Source organism: Dipodomys spectabilis, unplaced genomic scaffold (assembly GCF_019054845.1).
Source record: "Dipodomys spectabilis isolate Male_0828 unplaced genomic scaffold, ASM1905484v1 ptg000517l, whole genome shotgun sequence".
Lineage (NCBI taxonomy): Eukaryota > Metazoa > Chordata > Mammalia > Rodentia > Heteromyidae > Dipodomys > Dipodomys spectabilis.
The window spans coordinates 908,802-934,344 of record NW_024871194.1 but is presented as its reverse complement, the minus strand read 5'-3'; the positions used below and the strand labels follow the sequence as shown (position 1 = coordinate 934,344).

The 25,543-nt window shown below is 54.4% G+C and overlaps 1 protein-coding gene across 2 annotated transcripts in view; it reads right to left on the bottom strand.

Moving 5' to 3' along the window:
- Nucleotides 1-9,636: 9,636 nt before the first annotated feature.
- Nucleotides 9,637-25,543, bottom strand: part of Ergic1 (endoplasmic reticulum-golgi intermediate compartment 1) — a 60,617-nt gene continuing 44,710 nt past the window's right edge. Inside the window, exons 7-10 of one of the 2 annotated variants that reach the window (XM_042670075.1) lie at nucleotides 24,350-24,410; nucleotides 21,264-21,364; nucleotides 19,024-19,146; nucleotides 9,637-10,037 (exon numbers count right to left, since the gene is read on the bottom strand). In XM_042670075.1, the coding sequence (XP_042526009.1) occupies nucleotides 9,930-10,037; nucleotides 19,024-19,146; nucleotides 21,264-21,364; nucleotides 24,350-24,410 (393 nt within the window). In that variant the 3' untranslated portion in view covers nucleotides 9,637-9,929. Of the gene's footprint in view, nucleotides 10,038-18,763; nucleotides 18,897-19,023; nucleotides 19,147-21,263; nucleotides 21,365-24,349; nucleotides 24,411-25,543 lie in introns of those variants that run through there. The other variant, XM_042670076.1, reaches the window with a different exon arrangement.

The following is a 25,543-nucleotide window of genomic DNA, read 5'->3' as shown; positions in this document are numbered from 1 at the left end:
GTATGGGATGAGAGAAAAAGTCCTTAATCCCTCTGATATCTGAGAACTAGAATTGAGCAGCAGCGCCCTCTGTCGGTCAATCCGCCAAAATCACGAATCACACATTGTAAAGGAAGGCTGGTCAGGCCAGCTCATGGCCCTTGGTCAGCTCAGTCCTGTGTGTGTTTGCCAGCCAAGTTGCTTGAAGTGTTCAGGTTCTAAATAGCAGAGAGCTCAGGACTCTTGGGGAGTCAGGAACACTCCAAGCAGGTGCTGGTGCATTTCTCCTTTCTAATGATGACTCTGGGGCTAGTTTTAACTCTATAAATGATACAAGTGAGATCCAGAGAGGTTGAGTATTTGGGACAAAGTCACACAGCTGTAAACTGACCAGACTCGAATTACTCCTGTGCTGTTGTTATTCCCTTAGCTCAGAATTAGAGGAGTTTGGTGTGAATCGGATGCCCACGGGAAGCGAGGGTGTTGGGGATTACAACTCTTACCACTCATCAGTTGTGCCGGACACTGGCAGCTCACGCCTGTCATCCTAGCTACTCAGGAGACTGAGATCTGAGGATCACAGTTCAAAGCCAGACTGGAGAGAGAAAGCGTAATATAGAGATCATAACTAAGTAAAACCTAGTCATCTGCACTTGAAGATCTGAAAGTCAGGAAGGAGAAAAAACATTATCTGGCTACTCAGGAGGCTGAGATCTGAGGATCACAGTTCGAATCCAACCTGGCATGAAAGTTTATCTGGGCATGAAAGTCCATGAGACTCTTATTTCCAATTAAACACCAAAAAGCCAGAAGTAGAACTGTGGCTCAGGTGATAGAGCACCAGCCCTGAAGAAAAAAAAAAAAGCAAAGTGACAGTGCCCAGGTCCTAAGTTCAAGCCCTAGGACTGGCACAAAAAATGAAAATAATAAAAAGATGCTGGGTACCAGTGGCTCCCACCTGTCATCCTAGCTACTCAGGAGACTGAGTTCTGAGGATCACAGTTCAAAGCCAGCCCGGGCAGGAAAAGTCTGTGAGACTCTGATCTCCAATAAACCACTCAGAAAACTGGAAGTGGCGCTGTGGCTCAAGTGGTAGAGCACCTACCTTGAGCTGAAGAGCTGAGGGACAGCGCCCAGGCCCAGAGTTCAGACCCCACAACCGGACCCCCCCCCCCAAAAAAAAAAAAAACCATGCCAGATGCCAGTCATCCTAGCTACTCAGGAGGCTGAGATCTGAGGATCATGGTTTAAAGCCAGCCTGGGCAGGAAAGTCTAGAGACTCTTAATGGCAAGTAAATTTCCAAAATAGCTGGGCGTGGAACTGTGACTCAAGTAGTAGAGCATTAACCTAGGACACAAAAGCTCAGGGACAACGCCAGGTCGTGAGTTCAAGCCCCAGGACTGGAACTAAATAAATAAGTAAAAACTGGGCACTGGTGGCTCACACCTGTAATCCTAGCTACACAGAAGGCTGAGATATGAGGATCATGGCTCAAAGCCAGCCCAGACAGGAAACTCTATGAGACTGTGATCTCCAATTAACCACTAGAAAACCAGAAGTGGTGCTGTGGCTCAAGTGGTAGAGTGCTAGCCTTGAGCTGAAGAGCTGAGGGACAGCGCCCAGGCCCTGAGTTCAAGCCCCATGACTGACCAAAATTAAATAAATATAGATAAGCAAAGAAATTTAAAAAAACCTATCAATTGAAAACTACTTGAGTTAGGACAGTCATCACAGAACTAGTCTCAAGAATAAAAATATAGGGCTGGCAATGTGGCTGATTCCTCAGTACCCCACACACAGAAAAACCTGGAAGTAGTGCTGAGGCTCAAGTGATAGAAGAGCTAGCCTTGAGCAAAAGAAGCTCAGGGATAGCGCCCAGGCCCTGAGTTCAACGGGACGGGTGCGCATGCGCATGCGGTCACAAGTGCACGTGTGCGTGTGCACAGAGACTCATCTGCCCCTGCAAAGTGTGGTTCAGAGTCATCCCATGGGACACCTGGCAACCGAAAAGCCGAGGGACTAAACCGAGAAGTGAATTTTGCTTGAGTGGCCTATTATTTTATTATGAATAGTGGCATGATTTTGCTATTATTATCAACCGAATGTTCTGGACACTTTCTAGCAGCTTTGGGTCCCACCCCTGGTGTACACTGCCATCAGTACCGCGGACTGGGTGGGCCCTGATGGCAGGAAAGCCTCTGCCTCCTCCAGGGCCGAAGTCAGCCCTAGGACCTTTGCACGCACACCCCTGGCCCTGGTCGTTTGCACGCGCACACCTGCCTTGCTTGTTTGCATGCACACCCCTGGCTCGATTGCACACATACCCCTGGCTCGACTGTACACACGCACACCCATGGCCCCGATCGCTTGCACACGCACACCTGGCCTCGCTCGGTCTTTTGCACACACACCCATGGCCCCGATCGCTTGCACACACACACCTGGCTTCAGTCTTTTGCACACACACCTGGTCCTGGTCGCTTGCACGCACACACCTGGCCTGTCTTTTGCAAACACACCCCTGGTCCTGGTCACTTGCACACGCACACCTGGCCTCGGTCTTTTGCACACACCCATGGCCCTGATCACTTGTACACGCACACCTGGCCTCGGTCTTTTGCACACACCCATGGCCCTGATCACTTGCACACGCACACCTGGCCTCGGTCTTTTGCACACACACCCCTGGCCCCGATCGCTTGCACGCACACACCTGGCCTGTCTTTTGCACACACACCCCTGGTCCCAATCGCTTGCACGCATACACCTGGCCTCGGTCTTTTGCACACACCCATGGCCCCGATCGCTTGCACACGCACACCTGGCCTCGGTCTTTTGCACACACACCCCTGGCCCCGATTGCTTGCACACACACACCTGGCTTCAGTCTTTTGCACACACACCCCTGGCCCCGATTGCTTGCACACACACACCTGGCTTCAGTCTTTTGCACACACACCCCTGGCCCCGATTGCTTGCACACACACCTGGCTTCAGTCTTTTGCACACACACCTGGTCCCGGTCGCTTGCACACACACCCCTGGCCCCGATCGCTTGCACGCACACCTCTGACCCTGTGGTCCTGGTGGAGGCGCGTGGACGGACCAGGCAGAGGGATTTGGGGGTCACAAGGCCCCACGCCTGACCACAGGCCTGGGGGGACAGGCAGCCCCTGGGATGCCCGGGAACGCAAGGCCGGGGGTCACGCAGCGCAGTCTCCACGGAGGAGGATCTTAAGGGACGGAGGAGGCGGGGAGCGGGTCTTCAGAACCCCGGGAAGCCATCAAACGCCGTCCACCTGCTCCGCAGAGCTGAGGCGGCGCATGCGCAGAACCAGAAAAACCCGGTTCCCCGCAGCGCATGCGCAGAAAGATGCTAGCGCCCCGTGCCTGAGGGAGGGAAGCGGAATGGCGCCCCCGGCGGCCTGCGGTGGGATCGCAGCGCCCATTCCTCCAAGGCGGAGGGGCCGTGCTCGCCACCCCAGGAGCTGGGATCCGGGGACTGAAGATCTGCTTGAGCAAAGCCTGCAAACCGACGCCTGCTGATCTGGGGGCGCTGGGGACGTAACCCAAAGCCTCCAGCGTGCAAAGGCCCTGCCTCAACCTCATCGACCCACCCCACCCGCCACGCAGGGCTCTTTTTTCTCCCTCCCTCTTCTTCCTTCCTTTCCTTTCATTTTGTTGGTCCTGGGTCTTGAACTCGGGGCCTGGGCGCCGTCCCTCAGCTATTCTGCTCAAGCCGAGCGCTCTAGCCCTGGAGCACAGCGCCACTCCCGGTTTTCTGGTGGTTCATTGGAGATCAGAGTCTCGTGGACTTGTCTGCCTGGGCTGGCTTTGAACCTCGATCCTCAGATCTCAGCCTCCCCGCCTGATGCCCTTTTAATAAGCGCTGTGGCAATAGTCCCTCACCTAGCCCAAGCTTTGCTTTGCTGTTAGTCCTTCACAAAAGAGGTAGAGGTTGGGTTTCCGGGGGGAACTGATCCCAGAGCCCGTTCCCCGCATGTCAAAATCCATAGACGCTCAAGCCCGAAAAGAAAATGGCATCCTATTTGCACGTAACCATATATATGTATACACATCAGGTGCTGGTGGCTCCCACCTGTCAGGCTAGCTACCTGCCAGCCCCGCCCACCGGCCCCGCCCACCAGACTCCTCGACCACGCCCACCCCGCTCCCCGGCCCCCCATCCGGCTCCCCGGCCCCGCCCACCCGGCTTCTCGACTACGCCCACCCGGCTCCTCTGCCCCGCCCGCCCGCTGGCTCCCCGGCCCCGCCCACCAGACTCCCCCCCACGTCCACCCGGCTCCTCGGCCCCCCCATCCGGCTCCCCGGCCCCGCCCACTGGCTCCCCGGCCCCGCCCACCAGACTCCCCCCCACACGTCCACCCGGCTCCTCTGCCCCGCCCACCCGACTCCCCCCCCCACGTCCACCCGGCTCCTCTGCCCCGCCCACCCGACTCCCCCCCCACGTCCACCCGGCTCCTCTGCCCCGCCCACAGGCTCCTTGGCCCCGCCCACCCGGCTCCCCGGCCCCCGCCCACCAGACTCCCCCCCACGTCCACCCGGCTCCCCGGCCACGCCCACCCGACTCCCCGGCCACGTCCACCCGGCTCCCCGGCCACGCCCACCCGGCTCCCCGGCCCCGCCCGAAGGCTCCTTGGCCCCGCCCACCCGGCTCCCCGGCCACGCCCCTCCAGGGTCCAGCCCCCAGCGCCACAGCTCCCCTCCCCGCTCCCGGGAAAATTGCTGCAGGCGCCAGCGCCACCTGGTGGCAGGTCGCACTTACGACACCGTGCGCGCGCCCAGGGCGGGAAAAGGCTGCAGAAGAGAAGCCCACCACGGGGCAGGGCCCCCTCCGTGGGTACCGTGGGGCGGGCGAGGGAGGAGAGGGGAGGAAATGGGCCTCCAGCCCTCTTTAGGGCCTGGTTCGTTATCTCTAGCGCGCCTGTTATCTCCAGCCATGGGGCAAGTAGGTAAACTGAGGCAGAGCTGTTGAAGCAATAGTTAACAGGGACGCTTACCTCTGGTGAATACATCCATTAACTTCGGGGCTCTTCACCTACTCACCTGCGCACGCGCACAGCTCCTCACAGGATTGCTCATTCATTCATTCACTCAATTATGCATGTATGGATGTGTGTGTGTGCCAGTGCTGGTACTGGGGCTTGAACTCAGGGACCCATGTCCTTGCTTAGCTTTTTTGTTCAAGGCTGGCTCTCTACCATTTGATACACATCTCCACTTCCTGATTTTTGGTGGTTCATCAAGAGTCTTAACAGGTTGCCTACCTAGGTTGGCTTTGAACCCTGATCCTCAGATCTCTGCCTGAGTAGCTAGGATTATAGGCGTGAGGGACAAATGCCTGGTTATAAATTTGTTTTAGAGGAAAAAAGAAAGCCTCAAATGCTCTGATAAACACACACACACAGGGTTTTTCCTTTTTAGCACAGGTGTGATAACCTTAAGTCAAGTAGACAAGGGTTGTAATTATTTACCCCCCATTATCTGTGTGACCAGGAAAGTTCTTAAGTCTGTTTCTTCCTCTTAAGGAATGTGGCTGGAAGGTGGCGCAGTGGTAGAGTGCTTGCCTTGCATGCATGAAGCCCTGGGTTTGATTCCTCAGCACCACATTAAACAGAAAAAGCCAGCAGTGGTACTGTGGCTCAAGTGGTAGTGCACTAGCTTTGAGCAAAAGCAGCTCAGTAACATCTTTCTGTAAGAAAAACAAGGCTGTGAGCCAGTTAGCTCACATTTGTAATCCTACTTACTCAGAGGCTGAAGTGTCACTGTGGCTCAAGTGGTAGAGCGCTCGCCTTGAGTTGAAGAGCTGAGGGACAGCGCCCAGGCCCAGAGTTCAAGCCCCACAACCAACCAAAAAAAGAAAAAAACAACAACCCTGATGTCCCCCTACAGATGAATGGATCCATAAATTGTGGTACCTATATACAATGGAATATTACGCAGCCATTAGAAAGGACAAAAGAATGGCATTCGTAGGGAAATGAATGGAGCTAGAACAAATCATGTTGCGAGAAATAAGCCAAGATGAGAGACACAAACGGCACATGGTCTCCCTGATATACAGATGTTAAATTCAAAACCCAATGAGATATGACAAGGTAAATAGGCCTCAAGAAACAAAGACCCTCTTCTTAATTTGCCATGTAGTTTTTAGATGACTCTATATTCTTGACCCTACATATGGAATATACATGCGAGGAGGGCACAGAATCAGAGGGAAAAAGAGGGAAAACATCAACAGAGGAGATCAGCTGCACTGGGGATCAGCTGCACTGGGGATCAGCTGCACTGGGGATCAGCTGCACTGGGGATCAGCTGCACTGGACATCGGTGAAAACGAACTTAACAACTCATGGGTAGCGATGGGAGGGAGGGAATGGGAGGTAAAGAGGGAGCAGCTGACACTAAGCAAAAGGAAAGAAATGTAATAATCTCCTGATGTGGAAGAAATCATTGCATTGTCAAAGCTCGTAGAATTCACAAACTTTATAGACCATGATAATGACACTTTGCCTTATGAAGGTGAAAATGTGTTTGTGACTTTAGCTAAATATCACTATCCCACAATATTGTGACGTTTATATAATAATTAATCTCAATAAGGAAATTTTAAAAAAGATCCCAAACCAAAAAATTAAAAAAAAAAACAAAAAAACCAGTGAGATCGGCCTGAGTTTAAGCCTCAATTATAGGCAACGGAGAAAGAAAAGAAAGAAGAAATGGAAGAAGGAAGGAGAGATGGATGGAATGAAGGGAGGGAGGGAGGGAGAGAGAGATGTCCCTGGCATGCAGAGAATTTGATATACTGAATTAAATGATCTCATCACTACCGAAGTGGCAGGAGGCAGCTGCTCGCAGGGAAAGGATCTTTTGTGAATATCCGCTCGACATTTGTCGCCTCTTGCATTCCTGGATGGATGACAGTATCTGCTACCAAAGCTGATACCTCTGGGAATTTAAGAGGCAGCTTTTGTGTGGTACGAGAAGTAGAGGTTCTAGCTCTGAGCCACACGCCTTCAGCCCTGGACAATGGGAGACTCTTGGTGACTGTAGGGCTTCTAGAATAAAATCTAAATAGAACTCCAACATAATCTAGTGATCAAGAACCAGTTTCTTTTCTCCCTCCCTCCCTCTCTCTGGTCCTAGGACTTGAACTCAGGGCCTGAATGCTGTCCCTGAGCTTCTCAAGATGGTGCTCTCCAGCTAGGTGCTGGTGGCTCACGCCTGTCCCTTCTAGCTACTCAGGAGGCTGAGATCTGAGGATCACGGTTCAAAGCCAGCCTGGGCAGGAAAGTCAGTGAAACTCTTTTTTTTTTTTGGGGGGGGGGGGGGATCTGGTCGTGGGGTCTGAACTCTGGGCCTGGGCGCTGTCCCTCAGCTCTTCAGCTCAAGGCTAGCGCTCTACCACTTGAGCCACAGCGCCACTTCCAGCTTTTTTCTTTTTGCTTATGTGGTGCTGAGGAATCGAACCCAGGGCCTCAGGCATGCAAGGCGAAGCACTCTACCACTGAGCCACCTTCCCAGCCTGTCGGTGAAACTCTTACCTCCAATAAACCACCAGAAGAGCAGAAGCGGTGTTGTGGCTCAAGTGGTAGAGCGCTCGCCTTGAGCTGAAGAGCTGAGGGACAGCGCCCTGAGTTCAAGCCCCACAGCTGGCCAAAAAGAAAAAAAGGTACTTTTCCACTTGGGTGACCACACTGCTTCTGGCTTTTTGACAGCTAAGAGTCTCCTTCCTTCCTTCTTTCTTCCCTTTTCTTTTTTTTCTTTCTTTCATATTTTTTTTTTCTTCCTTTGTAGCCAGTCCTGGAGCCTGAACTCAGTCAGGGCCTGGGCACTGTCTCCAAGTTGCTTTTATTCATCAAGGCTAGTGCTCTACCACTTGAGCCACAACTCCACTTGACTTTTTCTGTGACATTGATTGGAGATAAGACTGTGGAGAACTTTTTTTTTGTCCGGGCTGGCTTTGAACTGTCATCCTCAGATCTCAGCCTCCTGAGTAGCTAGGATGACAGGCGTGAGCCGCCAGCACCTGACTTCTTCACAATTCTGTTTCTAGTTAATCTTTCCACACTTCCAACAAGGACCTCTGGATTTAAATTGTATTCTCAGCCAGGCGCCGGTGGCTCACACCTGTGATCCTAGCTACTCAGGAGGCTGAGATCTAAGGATCACAGTTTGAAGCCAGCTGTGGCAGAAAAGTCCCTGTAAGACAATTATCTCCACTTAAATATTCAAAAAACCAGAAGTGGCACTGTGGCTCAAGTGGTAGAGCGCTCGCCTTGAGCACAGAGCTCAGGGTCAGTCAGTGCCCAGGCCCTGAGTTCAAGCCCCACAACGGGCAAAACAATAAAACAAATCCTACTCTCACTCAATTGAGTCTCAGACACCCAAGCCCCAATCAAAGCAGACAAGACTCACAACAGTATTGCTTCTGAAAATCAGCCTTTTTAATAATCGATTTGAATTCAACAAGTGGGGAAAGATCTAAAACATGTATTTTTTTTTTTCCCTTAATATTAGCAACAGGTCCATAGAAGATGGACAATTACTCCTGTGTCCTCGGGTTAAAAAAATGAATTTTATTGTAATGCATTCACATGGATGTCAACTCAAGTGGGGGGGCCCACGCTGCCCGCCCCCGGCCCGCCCCTGCCCGCCCCCGGCCTCACCCGGCCACTAGTGACCCACGTCAAGGAACTCCTATGCAAAACGCAAAGCCCTTCGGAGCCCAAAGTGACGGATGGCAGAAGCCTCGAGCGCAGGCTGTAGATGAGCTCCCCTTCGTTACAAAAGTATGCAAAACACCTTGATATAAGCAGAAGAAGGAAATAATCACCATAGTAGAGATCGGCGGGGTGGAGAGCGCGGTTAAGACCCCCGGGATGGAGCTCACGCCTGGGCCACTGGCTTTCCCTTCCCGGACAACAGACAGAATAAAACAGGGAGGAAGTCGGGCGCCTGAGTCCCAGCGACTCGGGAGGCTGCGCCGTGAGGATCGCGGTTCAAAGCCAGCCTGGGCGGGAGAAGTCTGCGAGACCCTGATCGCCAAGGAACCGCCGGGAGGGGGCTGTGGCTCAGGCCCAAGAGGCTCAGGGCCAGCGCCGGGCGCTGGGTTCGAGCCCCAGGACTGGCAGGAAAAGGAGGGGTGTGGGGGACACAGGAGAGCGGGGGTCAGATGGGGAGCACGCGGGGGGGGGGGGGGGGGGCGCTGCGGCCGCCCCCGAGGGGCTGGGCCTGGGGGGAACCCCGGGACGGAGATGCCACAGCCAGCTGCGCGCCCTGCAGGAGGAGGGGGGCGGGGCGGGGGGCGGGGGGAGGGGGCCGGGGGGAGCAGGGGAGGGGGGGCGGGGGGCGTCCTGGTTAGCCGGAGCAGCTTCTCCCCCAGGAAATGCACAGAGGCCGAGGCACGTTGGTGGGGGTCCGGAGGAGGGAGGCTGAGGGCGGAGAGGCCCGGGGTCGGAGGCCAGGCTGGGAAGGTCAGGCCGTGAGCCTCCTTTTATCTCCAAGGAACCAGCAGAACCCCCGGGCGTGGAGGTGTGGCCCCGGCGGCACAGCGCCCGGGCTCCGAGTTCAAGCCCCAGCACTGGCGTTAGGAAGATTAACAGGAGATGCCCGGGGGGGGGGGGGGGGGGGGGGGGGGCTGGGGAGCCTCGGGTCCCCAGGGCGCGATCGCTGGGTCCCGACATGGGGGGCTGGGCTGGGGTGTCTCGGGCCGCGGGTCCCCGGGGCGCGATCGCTGGGTCCCGACATGGGGGGGCTGGGGAGCCTCGGGCCGCGGGTCCCCGGGGCGCGATCGCTGGGTCCCGACATGGGGGGCTGCGGGAGCGCGGCCGGGCCCGCCCCTGGCACGGGGGTGCCCCAGGGGAAAGGGCGCCCCGGGGCTCCGGGCAGGTGATCGAGGCCGCTGTCAGCAGAGGCGGGGGGCAGGTCAATGCATTTTGCCCAGCTGGATCTTCTTCCAGGCCTCCGAGGCTGTGAAGATGCACGAGTCCAGAATGCCGGCCACGGTGAAGGTGCCCCCGATGATGGCGCAGATCTACGGGGGGCGGGGAGGGCAGGGGCAAAGGTCACGGCTGGGGCAGGCACCCGGCTGCAGCTTCACCCGTCATACCCACTGCGCATGCCCGCGTGGACACCCCGGGCCCCATCATACCCACCGCGCATGCCCCGTGGACACGCTAACCCCATCATACCCACCGCGCATGCCCGCGTGGACACGCTAACCCCCATCATACCCAGTGCGCATGCCTGCGTGGACACGCTAACCCCATCATACCCACCGCGCATGCCCGCGTGGACACGCTAACCCCATCATACCCACCGCGCATGCCCGCGTGGACACGCTAACCCCATCATACCCACCGCGCATGCCCCGGTGGACACGCTAACCCCATCATACCCACCGCGCATGCCCGCGTGGACACGCTAACTCCATCATACCCACCGCGCATGCCCCGGTGGACACGCTAACCCCCATCATACCCACCGCGCATGCCTGCGTGGACACGCTAACCCCCATCATACCCACCGCGCATGCTCCGTGGACACCCCGGGCCCCATCATACCCACCGCGCATGCCCGCGTGGACACGCTAATCCCCATCATACCCACCGCGCATGCCCCGTGGACACGCTAACCCCATCATACCCACTGCGCATGCCCCGTGGACACGCTAATCCACATCGTACCCACTGCGCATGCCCCCTGGTCACCAACAGGGTACCCAGTGTTCTAGGACTCAAAGCCACTTGTCAACTGGACGCCCGTCAGCCTAGCCACGCAGGAGGCTGAGCTCTGAGGATCAGAGTTCAAGCCAACCTGGGCAGGAAAGTCTGAGACTCTGATCTCCAAGGAACCACCAGAAAATCGGAAGTGGAGGCGTGGCGCAAGTGGAAGCGCACCAGGCTTGAGTGGAAAGCTAAAGGAGAGCGCTCAGGCCCTGAGTTCAAGCCCCAGGACTGACACTGCCTGACACACACACACACACACACCAGCTCTTGTTGATGAACCTACTACTAATGAAGTACGTACGAGCCGGGCCCTGGTGGCTCACGCCTGTCATCCTAGCTACTCGGGGCTGAGAGCTGAGGATCTGGGTTCGAATCCAGCCTGGGCAGGAAAAGTTCATGAGACTTATCTCCAATCAACCACCAGAAAACTGGAAGTGGAGCTGTGGCTCTAAGTGGCACAGTGCTAGTCTTGAGGGACTTCAGGGACAGCACCTAGGCCCTGAGTTCAAGCCCCCATGACAGACAAAAACCTAAAACCTAATAATGATCCTCAGTGGAATAAATTACCCCCAATATCCTTTGATTCCCTGATTCTGCAGGAAGGGGGCTATTAGCTCCATTTTACGGGTAGGGAAACACTTCCCAAAGCCATGAAGTAAGGAACAGAGCTGGGATTTGAACTCAGGAAAGTCTTGAGACGCAGAGGGGGACAGCGACAGACATGCCACCACCGGAAGGGTGGGAAAGGTGTTGGGGCCTTCCCAGATCGCTCCTGGGTGCCAGGAGACATGGCAGAGACAAGAGGGCAGGGCAGGGCAGGGCAGGCGAGCTGGCATTTAGCCCGGATATTTTCATGCGATGAGCTCAGGCGGAGGCGGGGAAGGCCCAGGCCGGGACAGAGCCCGTCTGTGTCCATGGCTCCTAAGTAGAGCAGCTGGCATTCCAGTAATAACAAACCCAAGAGGTTGGTGCACTTTCTCACCCCCACCCCGGGGGGGAGTGGAGAGACTTGGGGGGGGGGGGCTGGAGGAGGGGACATGACTCAGGCGTACTCTGCAAAGAAAGGTGAGGGGGGGCGGGTTTATTTCGGGAGACATGGATCAGATGATGGGCGATTTTTATACCACAAAATGCTTTTAGGGCTTAGATCAGAGGAGAGGAAAATGTGACTGAAGGGCAGCAAAGCAAAAAAATAATAAAAATAGCCACACACGCATCTGTATTCATCTCCACAAAGCGTGCAACACGTGGTTGTAACTCAGGAACACCTGGCACCCAGGAGGAAAATGTCTTTTCATAGAGCTGACCCGGGGGTGGAGGGAAGAGCTTCAGTATGGAGGTATACAAGAAAACCCATCCTGTGGGGAAACTGAGGCCCCGGGAACGGGCCTAATCACAGAGAGGAGTTACAATTAGCTGTAAGGTTAAGCAGACCCTTTGTGGTGAGCTCCTGAATCTGTTATTTTTGCCAGTCCTGGGGCTGGAACTCAGGGCCTGGATACTGTCCCTCTTAGGTCAAGGTTGGTGCTTTACCACTTGAACCATACCTATACTCCCCGCTTTCTGCTGGTTAAATGGAGATAAGGGTCTCATGGACTTTCCTACCTAGGCTGACTCTGGACCATGACTTTCCAATCTCAGGCTGTTGAGTAGCTGGGATTACAGGTGGGAGTCTGTTGAAGGGACTGGCTTCGGGTGGATTGTGTATGGAAATGTGTGTATAGGGGGTAAATCCTGGCAAACTCCAATCCTAGCAAACCCCATCCAAAGACATCTCTGCTCCCAGGTTTCCTGATAGTACCATTTCCTTATTCTGGGGATATTTATTCTAAGACCCCATTGATGGGTGGAACTGCAGAGTTCCAAACCACACACATCTTGTTTTTCTTTTCTTTTCTGTGCCAGTTCTGGGGCTTGAACTCAGGGCCTGGGCGCTGTCCCTGAGCTTCTTTGGCTCAAGGCTAGCATTCTACCACTTGAGCCAGAGCTCCATTTCCAGCTTTTTCTGTGTCTGTGGTACTGAGGAATCGAACCCAGGGCTTCATGCATGCTAGGCAAGCACTCTACCACTAAGCCACATTCCCAGCCCCCACATCCTGTTTTTCCTAAGCGCCCAGGAGGTGCTACGACACGGTGGCTTTGCAGTCTTTCAGAGATTGGCTTACAGCCCTCTCATCCATGTGCCTCAGTTTCCTTATTTGTACGTATGGAGGGGGGAGCTTGAACTTGGGGCCTCATGCTCTCCCTTCGCTTTTTCACTTAAGGCTGGTGCTCTACCACTTGAACCACGCCTCCCATCCTGGCTTTTTGCTTGCTTGAGAGATTAAAAAGTATCATGGAGCCAGGCACCAGTGGCTCACACCTGTCATCCTAGCTACTCAGGAGGCTGAGATCTGAGGATCACCATGCAAAGCCAGCCAGGGCAGGAAAGTCCCTGTGACACTCTTACCTCCAACGAACCATCAGCAAACCGGAAGTGGGGCTGTGGCTCAAGTGGTAGAGCGCTCGCCTTGAGCTGAAGAGCTGAGGGACAGCGCCCAGGCCCAGAGTTCAAGCCCCACGACCGACAAATAAAATACTGTAAGGTTTATTCCCCACCCCTCAGGGACAAGGCCTGTCCTCTGGTCAAGCTAGGGTGGGGGTGGGGCGGGGGAGCTTTTTGTTAGGGGATGAGAAAAAGCGGAGCACTGAGGCAGGAAGAGACCCCAGGCAGGGCCTACAACCCCGGCCAGCAGCCACAGCGTCAGGGTGAAGAGCAGCACAGCTCCATCCGCAGGCTCCAGCCCGTCTGGAGAGGAGCACATTTAATTTGCATTCATCCCAGACTCATCAATTAGGTTCCTTCCAGAATGATCCAGTCACTTCCTTCCACAGCACTTCACAGAAGATCAGCTAGTGTTTTTCTTTTGTCTTGGCACGAGTCCTGGGGCTTGAACTCGGGGCCTGGGTGCTGTCCCTGAACTTTCTTTGCTTGAGATGAGTTGTGCTACCAGTGGAACCACAGCTCCACTTCTGGCTTTTTGTTTCGGTGGTTTATTGGAGATAAGAGTCTCATGAGCTTTCTTGCCCGGGCTGGCTTTGAACCTCCATCTTCAGATCTCAGCCTCCTGAGTAGCTAGGATGACAAAGGTGTTGAGTCCCAGTGCCCGGCTGCAGGGTTTTGGGGAGTTGGTGGTTTGTTTTCTGCCATGCTGGGAAGTCTTGGGTTTATCAGGCAAGTACTTTATTTCTCAGCTACAACCCCAGCCTGAATTATTAGGCTTTAACTATGGCCCTCGAAGTTGTTAGAACAGAGAAAGAGGTGTTTGGGGGAACACACTAGATAGAGACCTAGTTTCTAGTGTTTTCCACCAGCCCAAGAATCTTCCCAGACATCCTCATTCTGTGCATCAAGCACCAGGCAAGGCCGGGCACCAGTGCTCACGCCTGTAATCCCAGCTGTTTAGAAGGCTAAATCTTGAGGATCAAGGGTCAAAAGCCCAGGCCAGGCAGGAAAGTCTGTGAGACTCTAAGCTCCAATGAACCAGCAAAAAGTCAAAAGTGGAGCTGTGGCTCAATGGCTAAGGACCTGCCTTGTGTGAAAAGGCGAAGGAATCGGTGCCTAGGTCCTGAGTTCAAGCCCCAGGACCGACACACACATGAGAAAAAGAAGGATCAGAAACACCATGATGGGCAGGGCAGAGTGGCCTCCAAGCTGAATACTCCATGACCCTTGGCTGCCTCTGAGCCTCAGTTTCCCCCCCCCCTTCTACAACACAGGGTGGGGGAGGGCCGCGGGACTGGCAGCCCAGCCGGCCGGAGGGACCCTGAGTACCAGGAACTGCAGAGTGGCGTTCGGGGTTTGTGGAAAAGGCAGAGTCAGAGAAATAAATAATGAAGTCAGTCTCATCAGACACCGGCGGAGGCAGACAGGCTGGAGCCATGAATGAGAACACCCCAAAGAAAGAGAGGCAGGGGTGGGAGGGAGGCCGAAGATGGGGCCCCCAGAGAGAGCTGGGGGGGGGGCAGGAGAGGGATGGGGTGCTGATCTCCACCTAGTATATCCATCATCTCTATCACTAGCCGTGTGTGTGTGTGTGTGTGTGTGTGTGTGTGTGTGTGTGTGTTGTGAGGCTCCTAGGGCTTGAACTCGGGCCTGGGTGCTGTCCCCCAGTTTCCTTTTGCTCCAGGCTGGTGGTCTACCACTTGAACCACAGCTCTGCTTCCAGCTTTTTGCTGATTCGCAGTTGTGTGTATGTGTTTTCCCCTGCCAAGGCTGGCTTTGAAGCACAATCCTCAGATCTCAGCCTCCTGAGTAGCTGGGATCACAGGCATGAGCCACGATGTCTTCAGTGGCCACCCCTCTCTGCTCCTTGGAGAGCTCCAGCTTTATTGAGCATCTATTATGTGCAGATTTGGGATGGCATTTTCCTCCGTGTTTTCATTCAATCCTTGTGATCAGGAGCCAGACTGAGGGAGGAATTGGCTTGTCCAAGGTAACATGGCTACTAAGGATACAGGGGTCTTCAAACCCAGGCCTGAGAGTCAGTGGCGGGTCTGCTCTTGCAATTCAGCCTCTGCCCCTTCCATCACAGCCTGAACCCTCCCCTTCCTGCCTCTCCTTGTGTGAGGAGCCCTGCCAGTTACAATATCCGCTTCCTCACTTCTGTGAGCAGAGGTGAACATGGCATGCTAGCTCCTGAAACAAGGGATCTCCTCCTCAGAGTTTATCAAGGAAGAACCGGTGCAGCTACCCAGGAGGCTGAGATTTGAGGATCGTGGTTAAAGTCAGCTATAGCAGGAAAGTCTGTGAAACTCTTATCTCCAATGAACCACCAGATAACAGGAAGTGGTGCTGTGGTAGAAAGTGCTAGCCTTGAGCACAAAGAGGCTCATGGACAGTGTGCAGGCCCTGAGTTCAAGCCCCAGGACCAGTAAAAAAAAAAGTCTCATGGGCATATGCCTGTAACCCTAGCTACTCAGGAGGCTGAGATCTGAGGATCACAGTTCAAAGCCAACCCAGGCAGGAGAGTCCATGAGACTTTTATGTCCAATGAACCAGCAAAAAGCCAGACGTGGAGCTGTGGTTCAAGTGGTCAAGTGCTAGTGTTGAATGGAAACGCTCAGGGATGGTACCCAGGTCCTGAGTTCGAGCCCTAGTACTGGCAGGAAAACACCAGCAACAAAAACACCCACTAGCTTCTGGGCCGCTTTCAATGGGAGAATCCTATCACTTGATATGCTGTACTTTTGGTGGGCAGCAATTGCCACAGCCGGCCCACCCCAATTTTGGCACCTGGCGACTTCCCCCAGAATAAAACCCATCACGCAAGCCGAGAAAGACGACACACGTGTGAAGCCGGCCATCTGTCACCACCACCCACTTGAGGGAGATCTCAAAACAGGAGTTGCGATCAAGTGGCTGGGGACAAATGTGTGCGTGTGTGCGTGTGTGTGTGCGTGTGTGTGTGAGAGAGAGAGCAAGAGCGGCTGGCACTTGCCTGTTGTCACTTATAATCTCCCGATTTCTTTGGAGGAGCAATTTCCTGGCGGAGCGTAAAGTATAAAGTCTGCACAGGGGCAAGGCATGCTGGGTACGCAGAGGGGACCGTTACGCTGCTTGCGGGTTTTGGGTGTGGGGGGGGGAGGCATTTGCTCAGGCTGCACACCCCGGAATCCTTCAGGAGGGGTGCCCTGGTGAGGTCCCCCATACTTAGGACGTACTCTGTGCGGAGCCCACACCTGACAGGTTTGTCCCCAGCCCACCCACAGCGCATTCCCAGCCGCTCGGGTGCCACATGACCACACCCGGCTTAAGCCCTCTCTTCCATCCGCAGCCCCCACCCCCCCAAAGGCTATTTGTGGAGGACCCCCCACTCAGAGCTCTGCACGCAAGTGTTGACTTTATAAAAAGAGAAAAGTGGGGGGGGGGGCCAGCTGCAGGTTCCTGTGGTCAAGGCCCAGCCCCGCTCTCCCTCTGTGCCCTGCCCCCCCCCACACACGCACACACGCACGCACGCACGCACACACGCGCGTGTCTTGGTGCCAGTGTCATCTCTACATCTGCTGTCCTTGTGTGACAAGGGGCTTTGTAACTTCACAATGAGGCCATCTGTCGGGGCAGCCGGCTGTCTCTGCACCCCCCCCTCTCCCCCTCCTCCCATTGCCATAGCAACAAAGGGGCGGGGCGGTGGTTCAGGAAATCTAGCCCATAATGATGGAAGGTTTCTTGAGCCGCGGTGGGCGCACGTTGGATGGGGTGGAGATGGTGGGACTGGTTTGGGGACCAAAAAAACAAAAAAAAAAAAAAAAAAAAAGGGGGGGGGGAGCTAAAGGAGTCATGGGGTGTTTGGTCCCTGGGTGGGAGAGGGGGTCCTCCCGGGTGGCTTTGGGGAAATCTCCAGCTCCTCCAAGGTCAATGGCTGACCTTGGCTGGTTAGGGAGGCCAGCCTCTACGGAAGGAGGCTGGAGGACCTCCACGTGGACATCCCCGTCCCTTTCAGTGGGTCTGGGACCCCCCCCCTTCTCTGGCCTCACCACCTTCTTTTGGGGGAGCTTCCCAGACAAGGACTTAGGTGGGGGGGGCTTTTTTTGGACCCCCCCCACCCCTACTATAGAGCATGGCAGTCCTTTGGTGCTCCTTTTTCGAATCTTGCCCAAGTACAGGGTTTGGCCCATGGAAGTTTCTAGAATGGGAATTTCTACAGAGCATCAACCGTTGGGTACGTGACGTGGCTTCATTCCTCCACCATCTGCCAAGTGAACCCCAACGCTCTGGGGCTGAAGATGCGTTCCACACGGGGGCCAACGGGACAGGACGTGGGAGAGGGAGGGACCCTCACCCCACGGGGAGGCCCGGGCCAGGAAGATTCTGTCCCCAAGATGGCTCAGGCCGCACCTGCCCGGCCGGAAGCACTGGGGCAGCTATTTGTAGCTAAGCCACATAAAGAGAATGACAGGGAATCAGCTCCCAGAAACCCCTGGGATGGGCTGGCCTGGGGGATCTTGGGGAAAATCATTTGCTCATAAACCCTTGGCTTTAGGGGTCTGTGGAATAACTCCTAGTCTAAGTAGTTAGGATTCTAGGAATGAGGTATCACCCCCAACTTGATTTTTCTCTTAATGAATCCCTTTCTCTCACGTTCTTTGTCTTGGTGGTCTGGCTCCATTGGGATATATGCCCTAGGCCTCCACTTTCCAAATCAGAAAAATGGCGTGGGAGCTGAGCACTGGTGGCTCACACACGTGTAATCCTAGCTACTCAGGAGGCTGAGACCTAAGGATGGAGGTTCAAAGCCAGCCTGGGCAGGAGAGTCTGTGAGACTCTTATCTCCAATGAACCACAAAGAAAGCCAGAACTGGTGCTGTGGCTCCATGTAATAGAGTGCTAACCTTGAGCAAAAAGAGCTCAGGGACAGCGCCCAGGCCCCAAGTTCAAGCCCCAAGACCACCACCACCAACAACAACCAACAGTATGAATCCAAGCCAGGCGCTGGTGGCTCACACCTGTAATCCTAGCTACTCAGGAGGTAGAGATCTGAGGATCGCACTTCAAAGCCAGCCCAAATAGGAAGTCTGAGAGACTCTTATGTCCAATGAACCACCAGAAAACCAGAAGTGGTGCTGTGGTTCAAGTAGTAGAGCGCTCGCCTTGAGCTGATGAGCTCAGGGACAGTGCCCAGGCCCAGAGTTCAAGCCTCAGGATCAACAAAAAAGTAAAAGAAAAAAAAGAAAACTGACAGGTTCTCAAAGCTGCCCCAGAGAAAACCAGACAAGGTATACACAGCAGTCACAGATAGAGAAAGACAGAAAAAAAAAAAAATATGACAAATGTTTACTGCCAAAGAAACACAGAAAAGAATATATCTTGCTAAGAGTAATTTCCATATATTTTTTAAAGCTACTGGGTGGGGGGCTGGGAAGGTGGCTCAGTGGTAGAGCGCTTGCCTTGCATGCCTGAGGCCCTGGGTTCGATTCCTCAGCACCACATAAGCAAAAAGAAAAAAGCCGGAAGTGGCGCTGTGGCTCAAGTGGTAGAGCGCCAGCCTTGAACGAAAAAGCCAAGTGAGAGTGACAGATCCGGAGTTTAAGCCCCAAATACTGGACACACACACACGTAATAAAGTAACTGGAGAAAGCCAAGGTGTGCTTCAGGAGATGAATGCACTTAGTGGCACTGCCCCAACCTGGAAAATAAGATGCGGGAGAAACACCCTGGACACTGATGTCTTTCTTGTCCTATTTCCCAGCATCCCAGGGGCCCGGCGGCGCAGGCTGGGGGTTAACAAGGCCAGGCGGGCCCCGGGCACTGACCGTGGTGATGAACCTGTACACGGGCTGTCTTCGCTCCGTGTACTTGACCGTGATGGGGCTGAGGTCGTAGCGGAACCAGATCGCCGGGATGATGCGCCCAGTGTGGCTATAGGCGACATACTCCTGGAACAGAGGAAAGGAGGGGACATGAGAGCCAGAAACCGGGGCCCAGGCCTTCTGGAAAGTAGGGGGGGCCCAGGCGGCCCAGGGAGGAGGGGACCTTCTCCCTCACCCCACCCCCTTCGGATTCTGCCACCAGCAGCTCTTTGGGTAACACACTGGGGACATCTTGGACCCACTCTGCTATGGACAAGTTGACCCCGTGACCCGGAAGCAGTGTCAGAATCTCAGGCTGCATCTGATAGTAGAGGTACCCCCCCCCCCCCATAACTCGTGGGCTGCACAATGGCCATTCTGTCAGCGCCTCCTGGGTCTGGCTTTCTGGGGGTGATGGCTTCCCCAGAAAAGGCAAGCATATCACTGTCCCTAACGCTGCGACAGGGTGCATTTTGACAGAGGGACCCGGGGTGCAGACCGGGGCCGTGAATGGCCAATGCGGAAGGGACATTCTGAGCTTCACAGGACGGATACGCCAAGAGCCCTGCCCGTGCGGCGGTGTGCGCATGCGTGTTTGTGTGGCGCCCTGCGCGCAGCATGTGCGCATGCGTGCGTGCTTTGTAGCTGCACATGCGTATGAGTGCTGGCTACGTATGTGCTTGTGTGCCTGCACTCGCGCATGCGTGCATGCCAGGATAAGCACAAAAGCCACGTGGGAATGAGTAGAGGGGCTGAAGAGTGTGTCCATGCGTTAGTCTCTGTCCTCACGGGTCAGAAATGATGACCAGTAGCCCCTGTCCAGTCTGAGAACTTCTGGGAGCTCCCTCTAGTCTACTGTCCCTTTTCTCCAATAAGGGGAGACCCACACTGGGGTACCCCAGCCCCAAGGGCTGGGCCTGGGCCAGCTCAGGTTGCTCTCAGGGACAATGCTGAGATCTGATCGCTGCTTTTTGCTTACAGGGCAGACGGGGGCCTGCCCCGGCTCTCTAGGGCCTTGGGGGAAGAATGCTCAGCTTAGCTTTCTCTAGGAGAGCGGAGGGTAGGGTGACTATGGACAAAGAAAGCATGAATTAATAGCAGTAATATTAAGTGTCACTCTATCTTCCTTTCTGGGCTCAGCATTTTTTTAAAGCATCGTCTCATTGGACAGCCATCTTATTTATTTGCTCATTCATTTATTCAGTTATTTTGTGCCAGTAGTAGCTCTTTTTTTTTTTTTTTTTCTTTTACTGCTGATGTTGTTTGCAGGGCTTGACCTCTGAACCCGGGCAGTGTCCCTGAGCCTCTTTGTGCTCAAGGCTGGCATCCTACCACTTTGAGCCACAGCACCACTCCTGGTTTTCTGATGATTCACTGGAGATAAGAATCTCATGGACTTTTCTGTCTGGGCTGGCTCTCAACTCTCATTCTCAGATCTCAGCCTCCTGTGTAGCTAGGATGACAGGCGTGAGCCATTGGGCCTTGAACTCAGAACCTCGCACTCTCCCTGGGCTTTTTTTTTTGCTCAAGATTGGTGCTCTGCCAGTTGAGCCACAGCTCTACTTCCTGCTTCTTGGTGGACATGAGTCTCACAGACTTTCCTGCTCTGACTGGATTTGAACTTCAATTCTCAGATCTCAGCCACCTGAGTAATTTAGTGGTAGAGTGCTAACCTTGAGCAAAAGAAGCTCAGGGGTTGGGCTGGGAATGTGGCTTAGTGGTAGAGTGCTTGCCAAGCATGCATGAAGCCCTGGGTTCGATTCCTCAGTACCACATACACAGAAAAGGCCATTAGTGGTTTTGTGGCTCAAGGGGTAGAGTGCTAGCCTTGAGCAAAAAAGGCTCAGGGACAATGCCCAGGCCCTGAGTTCAAACCCCAGGACTGGCACACGCGCACACACACATACACACACACACACACACACACACACATACACACACACACACACTAATGCTACTCAAACTATCCTCAGAATGAAATGGGATCTTTCTCAAATGCATGGCTTCTGGCTCTTGGCTGCTTTTGCTTACACAGCTCACACCCTCAACTCCTGGTTAGATTTTTCTCCCCTGGATTCTGTTGCTATCCTAAACAGCAAGGATCAGATACTTCATTTTGTCAAGGCCGGACAGAAACTGCTCTTGTCCTCTCGTCCTCTGCCAGCAGGGGGCGCAGCTGCACAGCCCAGGCCTGGCGCACCCACCTTGTTGGCCACCGTATACTGGTAGGAGTACCGCTGCTTGCCACTCTTGTCTTCATACACCGTGGGCACGATCTTCAAGATGTAGTCGTGGGAGGCCAGAGCTGTGGAAAGGGCACAGGAAGAGGCGGGAGAAGATGGGCCTGGCCCCGCCCACAGGCATGGCATGGGGGCGCCTGCTCCCATTTTCACCAGCAAAGATGATCCATCTTCAACTTCTCCCCGCCAGTGACCGAGAATTTCCTCCCGCATGTACAGAATTATTACAACTCTGGAAATAACCCAAATGTCTATCACCAAGGCAAAACCGTGAGTGTGAGGGGAGAAAAAGAAAACGAAAAGAAAAAGGCAAAAAATAAAAAATAAAAAACCACAGCCAGGCGCCAGTGGCTCACGCCTGTCATCCTAGTTACTCAGGAGACTGAGATCTGAGGCTCATGGTTCAAAGCCAGCCTGGGCAGAAAAGTCCCTGTGAGACTGTTAATGCCAATGAACCACTCCAAAATCAGAAGTGGAGCTGTGGCTCAAGTGGTAGAGCACTAGCCTTGAGCACAAAGAGGCCCAGCGCTCATGCTCTGAATTCAAACCCCACCAACCACCACCACCACCAACAAAAAACCAGACAACCTAAGCTACTGAAAAAGGGTAGGAGAAAGGCATTGCTAGTATGTGTGGATAGGTGGAATTATGAAAGATCTCCTAGGAAAAGCTGAGCCTCAACTTCTGGCAAGAAAGGCATTTGAGAAAGATCCCCTTTCATTCTGAGGATTGAGTAGCATTAGTTTTTTTTGTGTGTGTATATGTGTGTGTGTGTGTGTCTGTATCTGTGTCTGTGTGCACCAGTCCTGGGATTTGAACTCAGGGCCTGGGCACTGTCCCTGAGCTGCTTTTGCTCAAGGCTAGCACTCTACCCCTTGAGCCACAGGGCTACTTCTGGCTTTTTCCTGTGTATGTGGTACTGAGGAATTGAACCCAGGGCTTCACGCATGCAAGGAAAGCACTCTACCACTAGGCCACATTCCCAGCCCAACCCCTGAGCTTCTTTTGCTCAAGGTTAGCACTCAACCACTTGAGCCACAGCACCACTTCTGGCTTCTTTTCCATGTTGAGTGAAGATAAAAGGGTCTCAAGAGACTTTCCTACCCTGAGATCTCCGTCTCCTGAGTAACTAGGATGGCAGGTGTGAGCCACCAGTGCCCAGAAAGTAGCCATTACTTTTAAGACAAACTGGCTGTCAGTTCTATTGTATGGGGCTTGAACTCAAGGCCTCACCTTCTCCCTTAGTTTTTTTATTCAAAGCTAGCTTTGTACCACTTGAGCCACACTTCCAATTTCGGGGGGGGGGGGGGGGGGGGGGGAGGGGGAATGTTTTTTTCTGGTTCATTGGAGATAGTCTCACAGACTTTCCTCCCCTAGGCTGGCTTTGAACCTCAATTCTCATGCCCCAAGCCTCCAGTATAGCTAGGATAATGGGTGTGAGCTCCAGGCGCCCTGAGGCTTTCAGTGTTAAAGAGGAGCTCATCCATCGGTGGGAAGAACTGCGGAGATCTGTGATCCATTGCTTTCCCCTTTGGCAGAGTGACCCACACTCCCCCTCCATCCTGGAGCAGCTCATCTCCCTTCCAGAATGAATGGGGGGGGGGGGGGGGACGCAGGAACTGGGCCTTACTCACCACCCTGTCCACAAAGCCCTGCACGGGGCCTGGTACGGCGTGGACAGTCGCAAATGCTTCTTGAATGAATGGACGCATGGAACAATGACTGGACAAAGCCATGAATGGGCCAGGAATCCATGAATCAGCCTCTGATAAGTGTGAAGTAACGGGAACTGAACACCAGGCTGATTGACCGAAGATCGGCCCAGCGCTGCCGGATCCCAGTGGGGAAAAAGCCCGAACTCTCCCGTGGGCCTTGGGGGATGCTGAGAAGCGCGGAGGAACCTTCTACCATGCCTTTCTAGAATCTTCCAGGGAACCCACAGAGCGAAAGCAACAGGGAAATGCCGGCCTGCGGGTTTAAATCCTGCTCTCCTTGAATCTGCTCTTTCCTCAAACACTCATCTGTCAGAGGGGTGGGGGCAGAGAACATTCCAGACTCTAGCCCAATCCCTTCCTACCTCTTTGTGGCTCTTGCTGAGTCTCCTCTGGAGGGGAAAAATATTTCTAGAATCCGGTTGGATAAATCTGGGAAAAACCTGGAGCCTCAGGGCTAAAAGCCTGGGGAAGACTTCAACACACCTTGTTCAATACCATAGACCTAAAACATAGACCCCAGGCCTCATTCCTCAAGGGTCTCTCGCTCAGGGGTCCGGGTGGGGCAGCACCCTTATTTTAAATCAGGAGTCCAAAGACTCCCCTTGACATAATGAAAGAATGAATGTCTTACCAAAATCACACTTCTAGACTATGATTGTTAGAATCTGTACAGGCCGGGTACCGGAGGCTCACGCCTGTCATCCTAGCTACGCAGGAGGCTGAGATCTGAGGATCACAATTGGAAGCCAGCCCAGACAGAAGAGTGTGTGAGACTCTTATCTCCAATGAATCACCCCCAGAAAGCCAGAAGTGGGATTCCATTGGTTGAGTGCTAGCCTCGAGCACAGAGCTCAGGGACAGTGCCCAGAACCTGAGTTCAAGCCCCAGGACTGGCACAAGTGCATGAGTGCATGCACGTGCGCACGCACACACCACACACACACACACACAACACACAACACACACACACAGAGGCTGCCTTTTACTTTTTTTTTGGTCGGTCCTGGGAATTGAACTCTGGGCCTGGGCGCTGTCCCTGAACTTTTCAGCTCAAGGCGAGTGCTCTACCACTTGAGCCACAGCACCACTTCTGGCTTTTTTCTGTCTGTGGTTCTGAGGAATCGAACCCAGGGCTTCATGCATGCTAGACCAGCACTCTACCACTGAGCCACCTTCCCAGCCCAAGTAGCTGCCTTCTATGAAGCTCTGATATATTGCCCAGACCACTTTCTTCCTCCCATATGGCAGGGATTAAGTACATTCTCCTCCCCTCCCCCTGTGCCTCCTCTGGGCAGACTCCAGGGGGAAAACGCCGCTTGGAGCTGGGGTACTTACGGTTAGAGCTGAGTCTGTCTGCGCCCCCAAGAGCATTGAACGCACCGTGGACATTCTGCACCTGCAGAGAGGAACGGTGAGGGAGGGGATGGGGGTGTGTGGTACCTCCAGGCCAGCCCTGCTGTGGGGGGCTGGCCAGGTGCTCCCCACCCTGGGGATCCCTTCCTCAAGGGTGACACAGGGGTCCAGAGGGGTTTAGCTCATAGAAAAGCTGCACAGAAAGCGGAGAGCCTGGGGCTCACGCCTGTCACCCTAGCTACTCAGGAGGCTGAGATCTGAGGATCGCGGTTCAAAGCCAGCTCAGTGAGACTCTAATCTCCCATGAGCCACCAGAAAACCAGAAGCGCTGTGGCTCAAAATGGTAGAGCACTGGCCTTGAGTGAAAAAGCTCAGAGACAGTGCCCAGGCCCCGAGTTCAAGCCCCACCACCAACAGCAAAATAAATAAAGAGGGAAAAAAATGTGCAGATCCAGAGCCGGTGAGGCAGGTAGCGGGCAGGACCTAGTCTGCTGGCTTTGTGCCACCTCATTTAATGCAGCTCACGGCACATCCTTGGACACCCCCTTTATTTTTTGGTGCCAGTCCTGGGGTTTGAACTCAGGGCCTTGGGTGCTGTCCCTGAGCCTTTTCACTCCAGGCTAATACTCTACTGCTTGAGCTACTGCTCCACTTCCGGTTGTCTGGTGGTTCACCGGAGGTAGAGTCTCATGGGCTTTCCTGCCCAAGCTGCCTTTGAACTGCAGTCTCTGCCTCCTGAGTAGCCGGGATTACAGGTGTGAGCCACGGCTCTCGGCATCACCTGGTTTGTCACACAAAATTCCCTTAGGAGGCTGCTTGGGATTCAATCTCCTGGCCTCCAACCCAAGGAGTCTTCACAGCTGCTTTGTGCAGTGCATAGAGGAATGGGGTCCCCAGCTCTGGGGTTCCCATCCCGTCTCCACTTGGGTCTTTCAGCGGGCTGCGCGGGGCTCAGGGTTTTCAGGATGGCCAGCGGCTGGATACTGGACAAGTCTGCTGCCTCCCTGAGCCTTTCCTGTAAAACGGGCCCAAGGGCTGGGTGCTGGGGGCTCACGCCTGTCATCCTAGCTACTCAGGAGGCTGAGATCTGAGGATTGTGGTTCAAAGCCAGCCTGGAAGGGAAAGTTCGTGAGACTTATCTCCAATCAACCAGCAAAAAAGCCAGAAGTGGCGCAC